At 42.6% G+C, this 21,615-nt stretch overlaps 1 protein-coding gene across 1 annotated transcript in view; it reads right to left on the bottom strand.

Annotated features, from left to right (window-relative positions):
* Positions 1-21,615, bottom strand: part of shank2b (SH3 and multiple ankyrin repeat domains 2b) — a 130,745-nt gene that overhangs the window by 3,687 nt on the left and 105,443 nt on the right. Inside the window, exons 22-26 of the mRNA XM_055229816.1 lie at positions 19,707-19,745; positions 16,999-17,111; positions 15,853-15,958; positions 13,176-14,606; positions 11,691-12,693 (exon numbers count right to left, since the gene is read on the bottom strand). Of these exons, the coding sequence (XP_055085791.1) occupies positions 11,691-12,693; positions 13,176-14,606; positions 15,853-15,958; positions 16,999-17,111; positions 19,707-19,745 (2,692 nt within the window). The remainder of the gene's footprint in view (positions 1-11,690; positions 12,694-13,175; positions 14,607-15,852; positions 15,959-16,998; positions 17,112-19,706; positions 19,746-21,615) is intronic.

Raw genomic sequence — 21,615 nt, 5'->3', positions numbered from 1 at the left:
AAATCCAAGAGAGGTTACAGTGAGAAAGAGAGAGGGATGGAGGGAGGGGGGGATAGGAAAGAGGGGATGAGAGAGGAAAGAAGGGGATAGAGAGGGAGAGAAAGTCACAGAGAAAGAGAGATGGAGAGACAGAGCGAGGGGGAGAGAAAGAGGGAGGGAAGAGAGGAGAGGAGGAGATGAAAAATATTGAGGGGGAAAGAAAGAGGAGAGAGTGAAAGAGAGAAACAGACAGAAGAGATATAGAGAAAGGGGAGGAGGAAAAGATAGAGGGACGGGGCTTCAAATGTGACAGAGAGATAAAGTGAGAGAAGACAAAGAGAGGAAGAGAGAGAAGGGTAGGCTATTTTTTCCCTCCCTTCTCTGTCAGTATAAATCAACAAGAGTCAAATGATTTTTTCACATTAGCTTCAGAAAGTGGTGCCATTATTCAACCCCAAAGACGTGAGAGACAGAGAGAGAAGGAGAGAAGACAGAGGGAGGAAGAGCGAGAGAAAAAGAGGGGAAAAAGAAGGATGGAGAAAAAGATGAAGAGAGGAGGAGTGGATCTGGTGTGAGCAGATGGACTCGCCCGAGGGAAGTGGAGAGCCAGACCCCGCCAAAGTAAAAGTGGGACAGCGATGAGAAATGGAAAAAATGAACTGTCACATTTTTGAAAATATCAAAACTTTGAAATATTCATAATGTCCCTGAACACATCACACAAAAGAGACCAAAAAGCACGTCAAACTTTCAAACTGCACAACTGCTCTTTTAAAGGGCCCATATTACGCTATTCTCTCTAATAACATGTGTGAATGAAATAAAACACAACTCCAGTGTGTTTTTGAGGAGGTAACAACATTATAACATGACTTAAAGCTCAAGAGTCAAGTTTGCGTAATATTAGGACCTTTAAAGTTATATTTATGCATTTTTGTGAATACTTTTAGAACCAATTTTCTTCATTTGTTAAGATAAGAACAGTAAAATTTGGACTGCATAAATATCTTCTGATTATCGTCATCAGGAAACGTAAAATGTAACTCTCCACAGACTTACGCTGGAGCTCAGCAGCGGCTTTCATTGGCACAGATGGAGGAGAGGAAGGGCATCAGGTTTAAAATGAGATGAACATTGATGGTACATGGACATATGGAGAAATAGTCAACATATAATGTGTATTATTTGTTAGAAATAAAATAATTCAAGCCTACAGCCAATCACAGCCTGCGACCTTTAGCTCTCAACCAATCACATCTCAGGACATTCATATAAACACACTCTCTCTCCCCTCCTTCACCCTGTCCTCACCCTAAACACGAGGCTTAAACCAGAACTCAACCAGGACTAACCTTAACAGATCTGGAGTACCTAGTTTAGTTTGCTCTATTGCTCCTTTTCCCTCCTCCCTCCTCCCTCTTTTCTTTCTTGTCATCTCTCCTTCTCTGTTTGGCTTTCTCCATTCCACATTCATGGCTCTATTCTCTCTCCACCGATGTCTACCCTTCCTTCTCCTCCTCTGCTTCTCTCTCCTCTGTTGACCTCCTTACATATCCTCTCTCCTTCCCTCTCACCTCTCTCTCCACCGTTGACCTCCTTACATATCCCCTCTCTCCTCTGTCTCTCTCCTCTTTCCCTCATCCTCTCCCTCCCTCTCTCCTGTGTTGACCTCCTTGCATATTATCGCTCCTCTCTCCTCTCCCTACCACTTCTTCTACTACCCTCCTTCCCTCCTCTGTTCACATTCTTGCATGTCCCCCTTTCTCTCCTTTCTCTTACCCTCTCTCTTCCTTCTCCCCCTCCCTCTCTTTGCTCTCTCTCCTCTTTCCTTCCTTCTCTTATATAATAGGGACTGCATAGGTCTGCTCTATCCCTCCCTCCCTCTCTTCTCCCTGCTCTCTTACTCCTCTCATTAGAATGATTCTCGTTAATTGGACTAGAATGTTTTGAACAGCAGCACTAGACTCAGGCCAAGTCCAAGTTTACAATAACTGCACACTGCACAGAGCAAAGGGGACTTTACAATTGATACTTAGCAGTGACATCATGCTGGGGGTGGTCTGCATGTTTATGGCGAAATGTTCAGCAGTTACTATGGTAACACAATGCACACATTAGCAAATACAGCCAAAAAGATTTCTGAAAACTCAAGAAAAAACTACAAATGGATTTAAACATCACATTTTGAGGAGCCTGTGATCAATCTGAGCATTCATGGTCCTGTTTAGGTGTTTGATTTTCAACAAAAAGGTGAGAGTGACTAACTGAAAAACAGTTGGATAATGCTAGCTAGCTTGTGACTGTAGTGTTATTTGAGAGGGACTTACGTAACAGCGCAAATAAGCTCACCTGTTGTAGTTCTAACTAAGTTAGTTTTTATGTTCAGTTTGTGTTAAAACTGAGCTCAGATTAAAGTCTAACTTAAGTGATAGAGCTTCATACAGAGCAGTGCCTCCAGTTAGCATCACACCCTCAGGGAATGTTGATGACATCAGCTGCAAAGGATCAATAAAGCCAAAAACAGTAATATTGGGGCCATGTTTTTAATGCACCAAATGCATTTTGGTTATAGCACAAAAGCAATGTTTTATAATAATCATCTGGTATAAAAATATGAAACATCTAATGAGGGCTGTGCCAAAAATGAAAAGATCGATAGACCACACGATGATAAGGTGAGTGCATTTTAATGGACAGGGCTACAGCCAATCCTGTGGCAGTGAAAGCCTGTGGTGTTGAAGAAGAGTCACGGCTCTTTCAGGGTCAGGGTCACAGTCTCTGTGTCTCCTCGTGTGTCCTTGTTTTGACTTAAATCTGCATAATTTGACTAAAAGTCCAGTGTCTCCTTCCTTCTGCCTCTGTGTGTGCATGTGCCCCCATCCCTCTCTGACCCTCACCTTTTCTCCTCTGGTGCTTCTTATTGTTATAATCCAAGTTACAACATTTTTTTCTCATCGTTTATGAGAGAAACTTAAGACTGCATTTAGCGCACAGATATCACATGTGTTTCTGCTGGTAGAGGTAGCACGACCATGGCTTAAAAACATGGTCGTGCTACTGGAAAAACACATTACAAACTTGACCCCTACATGACCCCATGGAAACACTGGGAGGCCATGTGACACACAGGGAGGGCATCTGACACAGAGGGAGGGGCATCTGACACAGAGGGAGGGCATCTGACACAGAGGGAGGGCATCTGACACACAGGGAGGGCATCTGACACACAGAAAGGGCATCTGACACACATGGTGGTCATCTAGTTGTCTAAGAGGAGTACCTGCTTGTTCCTTTTCCACACTTAAGGAGTCTATTTTTAGCCTCTTGTACTTTAAAGGTACAGTACATCTCATTTGGAGGAATGCCAGTCCTTCTCTCTCTCTTTCTCCTCCCCTTTTCCTTTCCTGGTCCTCTTTCCTTCATCTCTACCGCTCCTCCTCCTCTCCCTCCCTCTCTGTTGATCACCTTGCTCTCCTTCATCTTGTTCTCTCTTCTCTCACTCCTTCCCTCCCTCTCTCTTTTTTCACTTCTGTTATATTTTCTGTTGGCTGTATGTCTTCCCTCCTTCCCTATCTCCCTCCCTCTCTCTCTCTTCACTCCTGTTCTATTTTCTGTTGGCTGTAGGCATGTCCTCGCTCTCCCCTCCATCTCTCCTCCATCTCTCTTTCTTCTCTCTTGTTCTATTGTCTCTTGGCTGTTATGTGTAGGCATGTCCTCTCTCTCCCCTCTCTCCCTCCCTTTCTCCTCTCTAACCCTCTCTCCCTCCCTCTCTTCCTCTTCTGTCTTCTCTGTTTTTTTATATTCTCTTGGCTGTAAGCATGTCAACTCTTTCCTCTCTTTCTCTCCCTCCCTCCCTCTCTCTTCTCTCTTCCTTTGCTCCCTCCCTCTCCCTCTCTTCCTCTTCTACCTTCTTCTCTCTTGTTCTATTATCTCTTGGCTGTTGGTTGTGGGCATGTCCTCTCTCTCTTCTCCCTCCCTCTCTCCTCTCCATCCCTCTCTCCCTCCCTCTCTCCCTCCCTCGCTCTCCTCTCCTTCTCTCTCTCCCCCTTCCCCGCCCCCTCTCCTCTCCTTCTCTCTCTCCTCTCCCTTCCTCTCTCCCTCTTCCGTCTTCTTCTCTCTTGTTTCATATTTTCGTAGCTGTAAGCATGTCATCTCTTTCCTCTCCTCTCTGTCTCCTCCTTTGCTCGCTCCCTCCCTCCGTCTCTTCCTCTTCTGTCTTCTTCTCTCTTGTTCTATTTTCTCTTGGCTGTTGGCTGTAGGCAGGAGTTACGTAACAGCGGCCTATAAAAGCTCCTCTACACGTGACCCGCTTCAAACACATTCCCTCACACAGAGCGTCCAATCAGATGCGCGCACACACAGCCTCGACCAATCAGACGCAGCGGAGCATCATCCAATCAGACAGGTAAGACTGCAGCCATACGCGCCCTGGGGCAGCCTATATAATAAACCAGAAACACGCACAGAAAGAAAAGAAACGGGGTATTTTTCCTCTATGGAGTATTAACTTCTAACACATGACATATTTAGATCACCATGTTTCCTGTTTCCTTTTATTGTTTTGAAAATGCTATATTTATCAAAAATGTTTAATAAGTTTCACTTTCGCCCCCCCCTCCCTTTGCCCCCCCCGTGCTAAGACAGTCCCCTTTTAGAGTGACATCACAACACAATCAGCGTGCTAATGAAACTACTGCACATCGTATCAGGATTGTGAAGTTGTAGTGTATTGTTTTGTATTTTTACAGAGAATTGTTGTGTGGGAACATGGCTGACGTAGGGTTGTGGGCGGAGGCTTGTACAAAGGGTCTGAATAAGGCCCAGGAGAGACCACTAAATTATTGAAACATGCATTGATCTAAAACCTCAGACATGTTTTTGATGAAGGAACAATGTTGGAACATCATAAAAAGCTCCAAAATGTCGATTCTGCGTAATACCTCCTCTTTAAATTATTATATATTTAGGGAAGGTACAAGATGTTACGAGACACAACTGCCCCAAGATTGTGCACACATGAGAACTATGATCTAGTGAGACTTTCTTGTCTTTTTCTGTTTACATTTGGATTGGACAAAAAAGAGTTAAGTTCTGGTGAGTAGGGATGGGAAGATATTAAATTTTAAACTCACGATTATTGTGGCCAAAATAATCGCGATTAACGATATTATCACGATAATTATTAACCTGTTAACGTTCCGACGGCCCGGGCCTACTTTACAACTTTACAGCAATGTACATACATTTCTGCGTCACCCACACAAACAATCTACACATCAAATGAAAGCTGCGGCGCTCGTCTTTCTGGATATGCAAATGGATATGCATCATTTTCACCTGCAATCACCACAGTGCTGACAGGAAAGACGTTTTTACAGAAAAGTCACAAAGTGTGAATCTGGACTTCACTTACTATTGAGCGCTCTGGTTCTGTCAAACATCAACATATTCACACAAAGTTGGTCTCATTTGTTCCCTAAAGGTCCAGAGAATATAATCCAGTTAAGAAATTATGTCCACAAAATAAGATCCTCCATGTCCAATCTGCTGCAGGAAAGTACTCCAAATATGAAATCTGCTCCGTCACTTCTTTGCATTTCTTTTGTCGATTTCAGGCATAATAAACTTCTGACAGCGCCAACTTTGTTCCCCAGTGCTAAACACACGTGTCAGCTTGTGATTGACACCAGTGTTGGCCAATAAGGTGGGGGTTGTGGGTTACTGGAGCCGCAGACAGCGAATCAGTGCTACAGATGACTGAAAGTTTACGCCCCACTCTTCCCCTTGTAGAATCAACCAATTACATCCCACACATTTAGTGACGTTTTCCCCTTACAGCCAATGAGCAGCGGGACAGGATGATGTATCACATGCCATGGTTTTCCGTAAACAAATGTGCCCAGAAGAAAATGTGTACTCCTCAATGCCATGTTGGACCAGTCCTTGTCGCGCCGGAAGTGACGCAAGTGCCCGTCGACGAACACTGAGAATGACGCAATTAAGGCACTTTGGTGAATTAGGAAATGGTCAAAGCCGAGTGGATGCAGAAATCTGTGCATAATGGCGCATTTTACGCACTGTTGTTTTGCGTTTTAAACATGACGAAACGGACAAACCAAAGGGAGGACGTGATCGAGGACACTGTGGATGTTTGTACAAGTTAAACTAGAGGCATCTCGGACCTGGAGCGGTTCATGGCAAAGATTAAAGATCCCACAGTGGACTCAGGAGTAAAGGACCTTATTTTTTGATGGATTGGATGCTGTTCTCGATCGGTAAGCGAGGTTTATTCTGCTATTGACTTAATGGTAGGTAAAATATACCGTGTATAATCGTTAGCTTTGCTTCTGTGCATATAGTGCGCATTCAGACCATGCGCTCTGGCACATTTGTGTTCAGCTGTATGAATTAGACTTAATTTGTCTATTGTTTAAAAGGTGTTGTTTTATTCTGCAGTTTGCATCATTCTAGGTAAAAATATAAGATGTGCACACATTAGCGTCTCATCTGTACGCACGGGTGAGGCGCGCACTGGTACGTTCCTGTGGAGCGTTAGGATCAGACTTTGTCTATTGTTGATATCTGGCAGAATATAGTTCAGACAGAGATAAGCACAGAAGCTACAAGTGTCATTGCTATGTCAGAGTGGGCAAACACCAGAACTAACATCTAAACGTTGTATTGGAACTGGAAACATGAGGCAGTGTGGTGCCGTAAAGGCGATTATAATCGTGCGCGATGATCACAATTATTGAAAAATGGCACGAACGATTAATTGCAGAGCCTTTTTATCACGATTAACGATATTACCGTATATCGTCCCATCCCTACTGGTGAATGACATTTCTTGAGAAGTTGTAGTACCTAAAAACAGTGCTACAATTACAAGAAAGCATACAATAAACTCAATCCAAAATTGTAAACTGAACTCTGCAAATGATTTATTATAAATTATGTCAAAATCCGGTGTCTCATCTCCAGAGGTGGGGAGTATTTTTCAGAGTACTTTTATAGCAGAATACTTTTAGTAGTAAAGTTGTGGTTCCTCTTCCCTCTGTCAGTAATTCTAAAGTGACCTGAGCTTTATGTTGACAATATGAAATGATTTGAACATTTGTGTTTCTTGCAGCTCCTTCAGATGTGATTTAGTTTGGCTCATGTTTGTCTGTTTGAAAATATCAGATGTTGTGACTTATTTAATGTTTTGTCCTTCACATTGACTTCCATTTGTAAATCAGATGTTACGTCCTGACAGTTGCTCTTTAAGTAGTAGTAGTATCCAAAATACTTTTTTCTAGTCTTACTTGGACCGCTACTTTGTACTTCCACTTGAGTAATATTATTCTGAAGTAATGTTACTCTTACTCGAGTACAATCTTTAGCTATTTCTCCCACCTCTGCTCATTTCATCTTATGGAAATTCTGCCTAGTCCCGCTCCAAATATTTACAACTTATTTACTGACCTCTCTCTATCCTCTAACTTTCCCTTCCTCCTTATATTGTTCCTTCTTTCCTTTCTCTCCTCCAATCTCTCTCTCTCTGTCCAGCCCTCCTCCCTCTCTCTGTTTCCATAGTAACTGCATCTCCGTGTGACAGCGACGATGTTTAATCTGAGAAACGCCAAAAGCAACAAAATCCGATGAAGTGTCATAAAACACCGCGACAGAGAGAGAGTGATGCAGCAGGGCGGGTTTAAAACTCCAGATTACACCAAAACACAGCAGACACCAGAAGTGTGCTTTCTACAGACTCAGGGACAGATGGACATGTTTTTAAGCTCAAAAGTATCAGCTTGATTGTATTTTAACTATTAATATTGAATTATTCCCATTTTAAAAGGCCTCTGACAGGTTGGACAACTCATTTTACTCATTATTTTTAAGATTTAGCTAAAAAAAAAAAAAAAAAAAATCACAATTGTTTTCCCATTTTGGCCATTTTTTTAGATTTTAAATTTTACTTCCTGGTTAAAAATCATGATGTTGCACTAGGGATTTCCATAGCTGTTACCTAGCAGCTATGTTTTTTTAAGCAATCAAATAATGTGGTACACTGGGCTACAGCTCCTCTAATGGTTTCACAAAAATATAAGAAAACATCTTTATTTTGGTGAAATCATGTTTAAATTATCAGAAAAAAAATGTGTCTCATGTGTCATCAGTTTGTTTAGAACGCTCTCCTTCCTGTAATTTTCAACATATTTTTCAGCTTTTCTACACAAATTGCTTCCTGATTGGTGTAAAACTATAAAAAATATTTATATACAGGGCTTTCTGTGTTTGCATGTTCTGTCTGTGTCTGGGTGGGTTTCTTCTGGGCTCTCCGATTTCCTCCATAAACCCAAAACATGCATAATAGGTCAAATCTTCCAGCTAAGGTAGTACTGACCAAGACTAGCTCAAGATCTGGAGATGGGTCCCTGGGCGCGGCACTGCATCGCTCACTGCCCCAGAGACACTGAAGGACGGGTCAACTGCAGAGGACACATTTCCCTAACCCTAACCCTGCTTAGTTGTTGCTATTACTAGTACTACTACTGCTGTTACTAATACCACTACTACTATGTCTCTGGTCTCTGGTCTGAATACTGGTCTAAATTCTGGTCTAGATCTGAGCTCAGATCAAGAGGGAGAATGAGGAGAGATGGAGACAGTGTGAAATTAGGCCATGAGCTGCCATCTGCTCTGACACCTCAGAGACCCTGAGCCAGGACTGAACCAGGACTGAACCAGGACTAGACCAGGACTAGACCAGGATTATACTGGGACTGAACCAGAACTGAACCAAGACGAGTCCAGGACTGAACCAGGACTGAACCAGTGCTAAACCAGAACTAAACCAGGACTACACTATGACTAAACCAGGTCTAAAGCAGGATGAAACCAGGATCTAACTGTGCCCATGAGCTTTGAGGAGGACTGGACCGATACAAGAGCCAACCGAAATATGTCTCTAGAGACCTCAGAAAGTGAAGAGCAAAAGGTGAGTTTAGAGGAGAGATGGAGGAGAAATGGAGGTGAGGTGGTGGTGAGTTTAGATGGACCTGAGATGAAGGAGATGAAGGGGAGATGGAGGTGAGTTTAGATGGAGGAGAGATGGAGGAGAAATGGAGGAAAGATGGAAGAGAAATGGAGGTGAGGTGGTGGTGAGTTTAGATGGACCTGAGATGAAGGAGATGGAGGAGAGATGGAGGTGAGTTTAGATGGAGGAGAGATGGAGGAGAAATGGAGGAAAGATGGAAGAGAAATCGAGGAAGATGGAAGTGAATTTAGATGGACCTGAGATGAAGGAGATGGAGGAGAGATGGAGGTGAGTTTAGATGGAGGAGAGATGGAGGAGAAATGAAGGAGATGGAGGTGAGATTAAGGTGAGATGGAGGTAAAATGAAGGTGAGATGGAGGTGAGTTTAGATGGAAGTGAGATGGAGGAGAGATGAAGATGAGATGGACCTACCTGAGCAGATGGAGCAGGAGGAGATGGAGGAAGATGAAGTGGAACACATGAGTATTGAGCATCAAGACACAGACTCTGGAGATGAGAGAAAGATGTGGAAGTGAAAAAATATGAGAGGTTAGGTTGGAAATTTAAAGAAGAGCATGAAGTATGAAGGAATGGTGTGAAGAAGAATGGACCAGGACTGAACCAGGACTGCACCAGGACTGAACCAGGACTACAACAAGACTACACTCTGCGATCTCCTGCCTCCCTGATGAGAGATGGGACTCATATAAATTGCATGTGTTTGGTGAATTATAGATGGAGCTTTTTATTCGCTTGTGAGTTTAAAAATCCATGAGGCAGGAGCCGAGTCCATCAAACCACTGTCCCACTTAAAGCCAACGCGTCTCTGTGCGTCGCTCACTGTTCTAACACGTATATGAAGGAATAAATATGATTGAAACACATATGTGAAGAGATAACTGTGAGTGTGGACGCGATCAGCAACAGTGTATGGTCAGGAACTGGTTTGGTTTATGGTGATGCCTCCAAAGAGACCCTGAACCAGGACTGAACCAGGACTGAACCAGGACTGAACCGGGTTAGAATGAGACACCAAATCTTTATTCATCCTCAATAGGACACACTAAATATTACCTGGAAATCTGAGGGCCAAGAAAAAGTTGTCTGAGGGCTGCATATGGTCCACGGGTCATAGTTCTGCTTGGTTCAGTGATTGTTTGTTGATGGTAACAGCAAAATGCAAACAATTCCCAATTACAGCTGAAACGATGCCTGACTTTTCCAAGGTCCTAATTAGGACTGCAACAAGGTAATAAATTCATCACAACAAATCAATTATTGAAATAGTTGTCAACTATTTCAGTAAATGAATAACTATTAGCTGGCAGATGAGGAATTACTTACACATAACGAACATGTACATTTTGTGTTTTTAATGAAAACACTGTTCCATCTGTAAATATGTTCTACCTGGATTTCCTAAACAAGGGTGAGATGATGTATGATAATATCTTTAGTCACGATAAAGAAGCTCCGCAATTAATCGTTCATGGCATTTTTTAATAATCGTGATCATCGCACATGTTTATAATCGCCTTTTCGGCACCAGACTGCCTCATGTTTCCAGTTTCAATATAATGTTTAGATGTTAGTTTGTGGTGTTTGGCCACAAGGGGGCCCTCTATCATAGCAATGAAACTTATTAGCTTTTGTGCCTATTCTGAATTGGGGATGGTTCTTTATCACTGTCAGTCACCGTCATGGCTCTGGTCAGGCAGTGGATCTGAATCCCAGTGACGACCCACGTTTATATGCTCCACTCAAGAATGCGAAGTCTGATGTGTGGAATTATTATGGATTTGCAAAACAAGACCAAAAAGACGAGCCATCAATCTGCAGAGGCTGCCAAAGAAAAGATACAGCTCCGAGGACAAACACCAGCAACCATCCTGCATCGTTTGACAAACTTGAGCTGAAAATATCCACGTAACACACCATGTGAAATAAACAATTGAATGTAGTTTGTGTTAGTTTGGATTTGTATCTGTGTTTGAATCTGGGTTTGCGTCAACTTTGCTATCGCTAGGTTAGCGCTAGCTTAACAGCGTTTTGCACTGCTTGCTAGCAGTGGCGCATGGTTTTACGACAACCATGTATTCATCTGAATACCTAAAACCTCCTAGGACCTGGCGTCCACATATGTGAACAACACATTTTGGGTTGTCTAAGCCACAATACAATTTTTTCTGTACAACGTCCTGGTGTCCACATATGAGGACATTATACTGCCTTGGTTTAATAATTATTGTGATAATATCGTTAATCACGATTATTTTGATCACAATAATTGTGAGTCTAAACTTTAATATCGTCCCATCCCTAGTCCTCAAGCAGCTTCACTTCCGGTTTGTCTGGTACAATTCACAAGTATCACCAAAGCGACAATAACACACTTTTTTAACACACACACAATTCTTTTTCTCTCATCCTTGAACTCTGTCCAATGTGAAGATAAATTATCCTGTTCAACTTCAAAACAAAACCTCTTCATCTTAAAGTTCAACTAAACCAGTCACACTGTTCATTATACCACCACACCCCGCCTCTCGTCCCCTCTCACTCTCCCCTTTACTCCTCCAGGTACTGCCCAGTTTCACAGCTCTATTTGAGATGTGGTTTAGCCCTTTAAACCCAAACACAGATTTCTACTTTTTAACTCCATGCTGCATATAAGCGTGATTGATCTTACCTGGTCCCAAAGGCTGCCCTGCCCCCTGGTGGTGAGTCCAGCGCATCTGCAGGTTTGTTGGGTCGATTCATGTTGTGCAGAATCGTGCTTAGCTCTGTCATAACTGAGCTCTTTGTTTCTGTGGAGGAGGGGGGACTACGCAGCTCCGGCTCTCCCCACAGTTTGGAACTCCTTTGGGTGGGCGTCCGCGGAGCCTCTGTCCCCGAAACCGAGCTCTGATTCTGGGGTGCACCCGGCTGCGACGCCCCGTACGCCTCTGGAGGTTCTTCTATCAGAGCGTCGTGGTACAGCGAAGTCCGATTGATCACAGGTTTTCCTTTCGGTTTGGGCGGAACGGGCGGTCGATCGGCCAAAAACGCGTGACCGTCTGCTGCCGCGTATAAATTTTCCAATGCGCTGTCGCAGAATCCTCCCTCTGATGACAGTGTGGAAATACTGGACACGTTACTGGTGCTTTCCATGTGCTGAGGATCCCCACTGCTCCGGCTATCCACCTCCTCAATTCCCGAATCCCCGATGATGGATTCCGGATCAGGCTGCGGGGGCGGGTGCGGTGGATACGATGGAGCCACGCTATTGGCCATCCGTTTGTGGTGCTCAGCAACGGAGGGCGGGGCGTGGTGGTGGTAGGGCGGTAAAGGCGGTCCTCCGTTTCGTCTCTGCTGTTGTAGCATTTCCGCGTACGCACTAGCTTGATCATCAGGGATGTCTATGCTGTTAGCAAACTCGAGAGGAGGCGGGAGCGGTTCGGAAAACTCAAACTCCTCATCAATATCCACGGATGCTAGTGGAGGAGGCGGGATTCTGAATGGGAGTTTTACGGGTTCTTCCAAAGATTCTCCGAGAGGAATACTGCGTCTGCGTGAAGGAGGGTGGGACAAAGGCGCTAAAGAGTTCTGAGACTCTGGTTGGTTTGGGTCTTTCAACTCCGAAGGCTTGTTGCTATCATCTGCGTCTTGAGCGCTAACTTTACTTGCATCCATTGTGTGCACCATTAGCAAACCTACGGGGTGACAAGAATATTAGGTTAATCAAAAATCTGGATTATTCAAACTACAAAACTAATCGTAAGGCGTAAAAAGTAGTACAACTATTGTCTTATCTGTCTGTTTTTGCTACTTCAACTTGACTTTATCATTGAGACTGTTTGATTTAAAAAAAACAGGTCATAGACTGTAACATATTAGATCATGAAAATGAAAGAAAAATGAGGATTTCACTGTTGCTTGGTCATGGTGTCAATAATCATCAAAGCTACCATTTGTAGTTAGATTTGCCGACCCGCCTCTGTTGTATTCGCACATATCACCACCAGATGTTATAAATGTCTGATAGTGCCAGATGTTATAAATGTCTGATAGTGCCAGATGTTATAAATGTCTGATAGTGCCAACTTTGGCCTCAAATAAACTTATGGATGGTAGCTTTAACTTATTTTCTCACAATAACACAAAGCACTACAATTTCATATCATGACATTCCCACCTGTGGACTTGGATTGCTCTGTAACGTCCGGTGGAGCACTTTTCCTCTCCTCCACAGCTTGGTGCTGCCTCTCCTCTCTCACCGAATCCGACTCGTATTTTTGCTCCGTCATCTGTCTCCTCAGCCCGCCCCTCCCTCTTCCCATCGTGGTAGAGGAGATTTCCGCGAAGCTCGTCTCTATCCCGGATCGAAGTTTGGTGTCGATGAACAGCGGTTGGTTTAGGTCCGTTTTGTGGCTCGCCTGAATTGGAGGCAGCGACTGGACTTCATGTTTCGGCGTTTGCACCTGAGTTTGGTTCTGCTGCTCCTTCATCGCTCTGTCCCTCGCTGCTAACGCCAAAGCTAAGGGCGAGTTGGGGTCGAGGGGTTTGCCGGTGACTGGGTGGAGGTAGGTTCCATTGGCGCGGTAATGGCTTTTGGGTACAGCGGAGGGCAGACTTGCAGGACTGTCAAAGTTCGGGCACTGTCCCGTCCTCGTGTTCAGCGGCTCTCTGACCACCGTCGGCTCTGGCGTGTTAAAATCCGTCATATTCCCGCTCCCTCCTCCTACCGGTTTCCCGAGCTGCGTTGTGGGAGGTGCCAGTATCCGTCTCAGCCTCTCATCGCTGCTAAACATACCCTCGTCTATAGATTTAGACTGGCGTAGGCGTGGCGTAGGGGCGGGACTACTAAACTCATCATCGCCCATATCTATCGACTGGAACGCGATCGAATTCTTCTTTGCTTCTAGCCTCTTCTCTCTGTCTCTCACCGCGCCTGCTATAGCTGCTGCGAACGGGTTACTCAGAGACGGGTCATCCGGTCGCAACCCGCCACTGCCTGATACGTTAGCCATCAGTGGCGGATGCTCTGGGGTTGTCGGTTCGATTTCCATGCTGCTACCCTGACTGCTCTTACCACTGCTGCTCGTCGAGGGCTCTTTGATTATTATGGTCGGGATCGGTATTGACGAACATGTCCGCTCCACTGGGGTCGTTGGCATGGAAACGGCACCTGACGGATTTGCAGGTATGTGACAGGTTTTTTCCGGGCTATCTTCAACGTTGGATTGCTTAACCAGCATTCCCTTTCTTCGTGCGGGTTTTGCGGGAACGTAAAGTGTCTTATTCCCAACTTCGGAGTACGGATTTTCAGGAACGGGTGCTCTACTTCTTGTCCTTGTACTTTCAAATTGTTCTGAGCTTTGCCTGTAATAGCCTCTCCGTAACGTTCCAACGTCTCTGTTGATGGTGGTGACAGCGTTTGGCGAGTTTTGGGTGAAAGTAGGTCGTGTTGTGACGTAGTTTTTCGCTCCCGGTCCAGAGTTGAAGCCAGGGGGAGATGGAGGAGAGATGGCCGGAGGAGGAGGGATGTCTTCGGAAGTGTCGGGCATGGATAAACTTCGAGAAAACTTTAGCAATGGCGGCGTCAGAAATCCCTGCTTTTCGTCCTCTAAAAACAAGAACAAAGACAGAAATGGGGTCAGAACTAGAGGGAGTTTAAGCATTTTTTTTCAACTTGATCCATTTAAAAGATATGACTTCATTTCACCTGTACATGTGTGTGAATGGGGACACTTCACCTGTACATGTGTGTGAATGGGGACACTTCACCTGTACACGTGGGTCTGGACATTTGCGTGTGTTACATTTCATTTCTCAGCGCACTGGTGGACAGCTCACATTATAACCTCTTCCACTGCAGCTGACACTGTGCTTTTAATAATTGACTTTTCTGTCCCTTTTGGTCAGCCCTGATCACAGACTTAAACATAGCACACGCTCAGCAAAAATAATGTCTACAGGATTTAAAATGACATGACTTTCGAATATTAATCTTGTTTTAAATATTTTTTGTTCAGTCCTGGTTTATTTCTCACCTAAGTAGCCAGTCCTTTGTACATTCTGTTTGTAGAGTCTGAAATCGAACCATAGAGTGTGACAAACCTCCATCCTAACTTGGGATGGTTAATTGAGGGACAAAATAGTGAAATAAAAACCCCAGGATCATGCAGAGCGGATTGATATAAAATATTTAGAATGACGAGCCTGACAGCAGCAGTTACGCAGACATATATATCGCTTGTTTCACCTGGTTCTGCAAAAATTCTTGCTGTTTCTCAGTCCTCTGGGTTATTTTTCCCCTTTTTCTACATGTAACCTGTCATATTTGTTTTTACCCAAGTGGACCATGCAGCTCTCTGATTGGTTAATCCACCTGTCAATCACGTCCTCTAGAATCTGTTGTCACGACACAAAAGATTTCACACTCAATTCCCATATTAAGGAATAGTGGTCCATGAGTGTATACTAGTCTATGTGTCTTATACTTGTTCTGATACAGCTCAAGATCATTTTAAAGCTATTCAAGTATCATTTCTGTCTTGTGAATGGATCTTTTTAAGTATCGATACCTGCTCGATAGTTTCAGTACTAGCTTTAGTATCAATTAGTCTGATTTTCAATACTTTTGACAACCTTAGGGGAGGCAGGATATGGATTTTGCAAAGTTTTATCAAAGTGTGTGATTCTGGCTAGTCAAGTAAGTTTATTTCCAGGTTTAGTAACAGTTTTGCCCAACTTGCCTCACTAAAATTGCCTCTTCTCAAACTAAATGAACTCAAAAGGATTCAGATAAAGCTTGTCTCTGTGACTAGGTGTTCAGGCTCCACACAAACATCTTTATTGTATTTTCTCACCAGTGGACTTCTGCTTCTTCATGGTGCTTTTCTCAGGCAGCCCCAGAAACGCCCCCGGGACAGTAGGAGGCACCACTGCAACACCCTGTCGATCGTGGTACAAAGACTGTAGACGAGAAAGAAGAACAGCATAAAAACAAAACATTTACTTTAAGATTTAGTCCATGCATTTCAGAACATGTTTGTAGAGGTTTAAACCAAACTACAGGGTTTGCAGCTTTTACACAGAATAAGACTCCATGGAGATACAGGGAGGGCATCTGACACACAGGGACGTTTCAGAACATGTATGTAGAGGTCTAAACTACAGGGTTAGCAGATAAAGAGGGGTATTACACTTCTATGGGGTATTAACTATTAACCCATAACATATTTAGAGCATCACCTTTTATAGTTTTGTATAGGGATGGGCGATATATCGGTTCTATATGTAGGTCAATGCTGATATTTTTTGCATTTTCCTATTCTCTATGTGCCCTTTTTGAACAGACAGAAGAGTCAAAATGGAAATATAAGAGTGTTATGTGGCTGTATGCGACACAAACATTTAACAAATGATTTCATATTCCAGATATATACATTTTGTTACAATACATTTGTGAGCCTTGAGATGGATTTTAAAAGCGAAATATCGGTTGGCCACAATAACAGGGAAAATTTGGGATATCGGCATCGGCTCAAAAGGCCATATCGGCCCATTCCAAGTTTTGAAAATGCTATATTTGCCAAAAAACAACATAGTAACATGTTTAATAAGTTTCACTTTTGTTTTTCTGGCCCTAAGTCCCTCCTCCCTTTGCTCCCTGTTCTAGTTGTCGTGTACATTTTTCTATCCTGCTTTTCTGCATTTATAGAAAATGGCCATGTAGGAGCATGTGTGACGTAGGCCTGTGGGTGGAGCCTTCTCCAGGCTTGTACTCCTAACCGTAAGGAGGGTTCGAATACGGCACAGGAGGTTTGCTACTCAAACATGCATGAATGACATCTAAAACCTCTTCAGGCATGTTTTTGATGAGGGAACAATGTAATAACATGGTAGAAAACTCCACAAGTCCATTTAATAGAATACCCCCCTTTTAAACTCGATCATAAATCAAAGTCGATTTGTGATTTGATATGTGATTGCAATAAATTCTAAGGACTCACGTTCATGTCGGCGGCGGTTACCAGGCAACGGCTGGTGGGGCGGGGCTTGATGGTGGCGATCTTTGTGTCGAGTGGAGATGTCTTCTGAGCATGTGTCATCTCCTCCACTTTATCTGAAACACAAAACATTGCAATATATTTAAACTACGCAAGAGGGACGTGCACTGCATAAAAGGCCTGTGTATGCGTTAAAATGACAAGAATTCACTATATTAATTTTACAGTATTTATTTTACTTTACCTTATATTTACTAACTCTTTAAACCTTGATACATACAGCATTAAAGCAACAGTATATTTATATATGTAACTTAACTGGTGGAGAGTCCGCCGTCAGTTGAGATGTGAGCTGATGCTTGGACTGTATGATATTAAACGTGTCTATCTATCTTGATAATACCTTAAATATTTTAGATTCTTACTGTGTGCAGGATTGCCTTTCCACAGATCTGACCAGCTTATCTGGAACTGTTCAAATAATCTATGCCTATGTAATAAAATTTAAAGTAAAAATGACTTAAAAATGATGATTATTCTGAGTTGTGGTTATTTAACTCATATACAGTCTATTTTTGCAGTGTTGAATCTGAACATTCACAGCTGTTCTTTATGTTAATTTGATGAGGGTGAGAGGTGTGCAGCCTAAAGCCATGCCAAAAAATCATATATATATACTGTACATATATACTGTATATATATACTGTATATATATATATACATACATATATACACACACACACACACACACACACATATTTATTTTTTCTTCTCCAAATTTTGTATTTTTGTAATGTTTTCAAACAGCAGTCTGCATCATCCAAGTCTGTCCAGAATCTGAACCTCCAGAAATGTAATAAGCAATGAATGCATCTGCCAAGACTGCCACTGTAGTACATATATCATTTCAACTACTGCTACTACTACTACTGCTACTACTACTAGTAATAGTAGTAAAGCTTAAAACATTTTGAACTGTTATTATTTTGATTTTCAGTTGCACTGGGCGCAGAAAAAATGGCATAAAATGTGTAATTCTTTTAAAGCTTATTTACATTTAATGGAATCCATGGTATAATTTATGAATGAGCCCAAACATTATGCCGCTCTGCTCCTCACACTTCCACGTCTTTAAACCTGTCCTTCTCTGCTCCATTATCCCGAGTGGCTTATGTAACACTACGAATGGGAGCAAGTCTCTAAGGCCCTGAGCGGCAGAGTGGTTAGCAGTGGGCTCAGAGCGGCAGAGTGGTTAGCCATACACATGCTAACGTGAGATAATAGAGTAGAGCTGTAATGAGCCTGTGGTTCTGGTCGGGCTGGACGTCACTGATCCATCTCTTTCTTTTCAAAAAAAAAAAAAAAAAAAAAAAAAGATAGTTTCCAATAATGAAAGCTGTGTTGATTTTCATGAACATAAACATGACTTTTTCAATTATTTAAAGCCACAGTATGGCACTTTTCAGCCAAAGAATAGGATATTTTTATTGCACAGAAAAAAATCAGACTTTACTGTGTGTGGGCTTGCATCTCCACAAACTTGACCCAAAATTGCGACGACTTAAGACATACACATTTTAAGCGGCAGACTTGGCAGACTGTATCTCTTTGATGTTTGATGTTAATGCAGTTATTAATCCCTTTAGAGCTAATTTGAACGGGAGTCCTCTATGGCTCCAACATGGAAGTATAATAAAATCTGGAAGGTGAACCCAAGTTGGTGTTGTATTGTTTTCAGAGGCCTCTGCTCACTGGCCGCAAAGGAGGCAAGGGAATAATAAATAAATTACAAATATAAATGCTAATGTTTGTGCTTCTGAAAGCTTCTGAGCCATGTTCTAAACCTGTGGCTCCTTTACGACAGTTGGGCTCATTTGACATCGCTCACAGGCTTTTTCATGTCGTACCACGTGACTGTTCTAACCAATTAACGCTTGAGCTTAGCTAGAGCGGACATAGAGCGTAGCCGAAGCTAACGATTAAAAAGAATTTTTTTAAACAACAGACGGATTTTAAGCTGAGAAAATTTTATGATCTAAAAATAGGTAAAAATCACCACAAAATTTGACCTTTGTGAAAGTAGGTTCCCTGTCAGTCCCTGTCAGCTGAACACGAGCAGTTTGTGATGACATTGTGCTCTACAAGTAAAATCCTTTCTGGGTATGGGAGATTTTTTCGTTGTAGTACCAATGAGTGGCCACTAATCTAACTCGTGACAGCTCTAAACTAGCAATACCCTCACCAGTTACTTTATAGATCCATGAGCTGACACAGGATCTGAGCGGGGCAAGGCTAAATCTTGCAAATGCTAATTTTTAGGTGCTTTGAAGATTTAAAATTTGACAAGTTCATGTTGTGAAAATAGAGAAGAATCCCTACAAAACCCGACCTCTGTGAAAGCTGTGGATGCCCTGTCAGCTGACCAGGTAGTTTGAATTCACAAGAAATGTACTGTGCTCTATGGGAGAATACTTTCTGTGCCCAAGCTCCAGGGACCTGCAGTACCTGGACCATGAGCCGATCTTGCACGGGGACAGAGGGGGAATGTTTTATCCAGTTGTTATTATAGATCCATGGGATATACGCTAAAGTGCTAATGAGTGTTATAGCCACATTGTAAAAGAGGCTACATGCTAATGTATGCTAATGAGTGCTGTAGCCACACTGTAAAAGACGCTACATGCTGAGGTAAGCTCGCTGGAGTCAGTTACTTAGAGTGACTTGGAAAATTATCCTCCTCTTCTGCGGATCTACCCTCAAACGGACAGAGACCAGGGAGAGGAGAGAGAGAGAGAGATGAGGAGGGGTGAGAGGAGGGTGAGGGAGGGGGTGAAACAAGAGGAGAGGGGGAGAGAATCACCAAAAACAACATAAACAAACAGTACACAAAAGTAAAAAGGAAGATCTCCACAAGCTTCACCACCAGAATTCAGGGTCTGACTCAGGTTTGAGTGACTTTGACCTGGCTGATGTGATTAATGCTCTGAGACCAGTTCATCACATTTACAGTCCATTGTAAAAAGTGAGTTTAGACTACAGATGGGCGATATATCGGTTCCAATGTTGTTATGGGTGATATTCATGGATTTCAGGAGTAAGGATTCCTTCTTGATTTGAAGTATTTGGTATTATATATTTGGTATTGTGAAGAGTGCTGAGAACAATGAACATGTTTACAGTGTCCTCTTTTTGAGCAACAGCAAATCTCACCTTAAAAAGAGATTGCAGTAGTTTAAAGCTAATAAGCATGGATCTATGGTTATAACTGAGACAGAAAGGGTACGAAGGAGGTCGAGGTATGAAGCTAAGCACAAGCTGATACAGTTTGTGGTTAAACATTCTCTTTTGAAAGATAATTATCTCTTGTTTGATGAATAAGGAATAAAAACAAAGCTAGAAATCTGCTGTGAAAGTTTCTAGGTGGACCCAGAAGTGACATCATCACTTAAAGCAATGGTCTTCTGTTGTTATAGTAATAATTCAAATCAAGTCTAGTGGTCAATAATAGAAATGATCAGGTTAAACATTTGTGATTTTGGATATTTTATGGCAAAGTAAAATGTAATCAATAGGGAAATCTTACTCTTAACCCCATCTGAGAGTATGACATCATTCTACAATCTGAAAAATTCCGGTATGGGACCATCCCTATAGTTTAGACACACTAATATCAACAATATCTTCTGACTTTTAATACAACTAGACTGATCTGGTCAAAAGTATCAAACATGTCCCTGTATTCGGGTCAGATCAGCTTATGGAGATGCCCCTTTTCCTCAGAGTGGACGTAGACACAAGATGGACACCAAGATGCAAAGAGTCAAGACACTTCAGGAGACACAACTTTGGACTCATGTCTCTGTGTCTCTGCCAATTTAGAGGTCAAACAGCACTACAATGACTAAGAGGGCAGCACATTTTAAAGAGGGGGTATTTTACTTCTATGGTATATTAACTATGAACACATAACATATTTAGATCACCCTGTTTCCTTTTATTGTTTTGAAAATGCCATATTTGCCCAAAACAATGTATTAACATGTTTTATAAGTAATGACACTGCTGCACATTACATCAGGTTTGTGAAGTTGTAGTGTATTGTTTTGTTTTGTTGTGCTGAAGCATGGGTGACGTAGGCTTGTGGGCGGAGCCTGGTACAGACAAACACTGCTAACCATGAGGAGGGTTCAAAGAGAGAGATCGAAACATGTACTCAAACATGTATGGATTACACCTAAAACCTCCTCAGGCATGTTTTTGACGAGGGAACAATGCTGTAACATGGTAAAAAGACATTTTGCATAATACCCCCTCTTTAAATTCTTTCTTTTTTCTTTTTAAAATAGTCTGTATAAAGTTTGAGGAAGTCCGGTGCTGCAGTGTCTCCTGATACTGCAGCAGACAGCAGGTCACAAAAACAAACAGAAACATGGCTCAAATCAGCCTCAGACACAGGAAGCATAGATGCATGAGCGACCAATCAGAGCTCGGGATTTGGTGCAGGTCTGTACTGCAAGGTTAGGGTCACTGAGTCCCATAATTGTCTTGTTTGATTTTGGTCTAGAAAAACTGTATGAAAAAGAAATCAACTTTATTTAATTGCATTGCACAAGCTTCAAC

The sequence above is a fragment of the Periophthalmus magnuspinnatus genome, chromosome 3, assembly GCF_009829125.3.
Source record: "Periophthalmus magnuspinnatus isolate fPerMag1 chromosome 3, fPerMag1.2.pri, whole genome shotgun sequence".
Classification (NCBI taxonomy): Eukaryota; Metazoa; Chordata; class Actinopteri; order Gobiiformes; family Gobiidae; genus Periophthalmus; species Periophthalmus magnuspinnatus.
The sequence above is the reverse complement of the archived record's forward strand: the minus strand, read 5'-3'. Positions and strand labels throughout refer to the sequence as shown.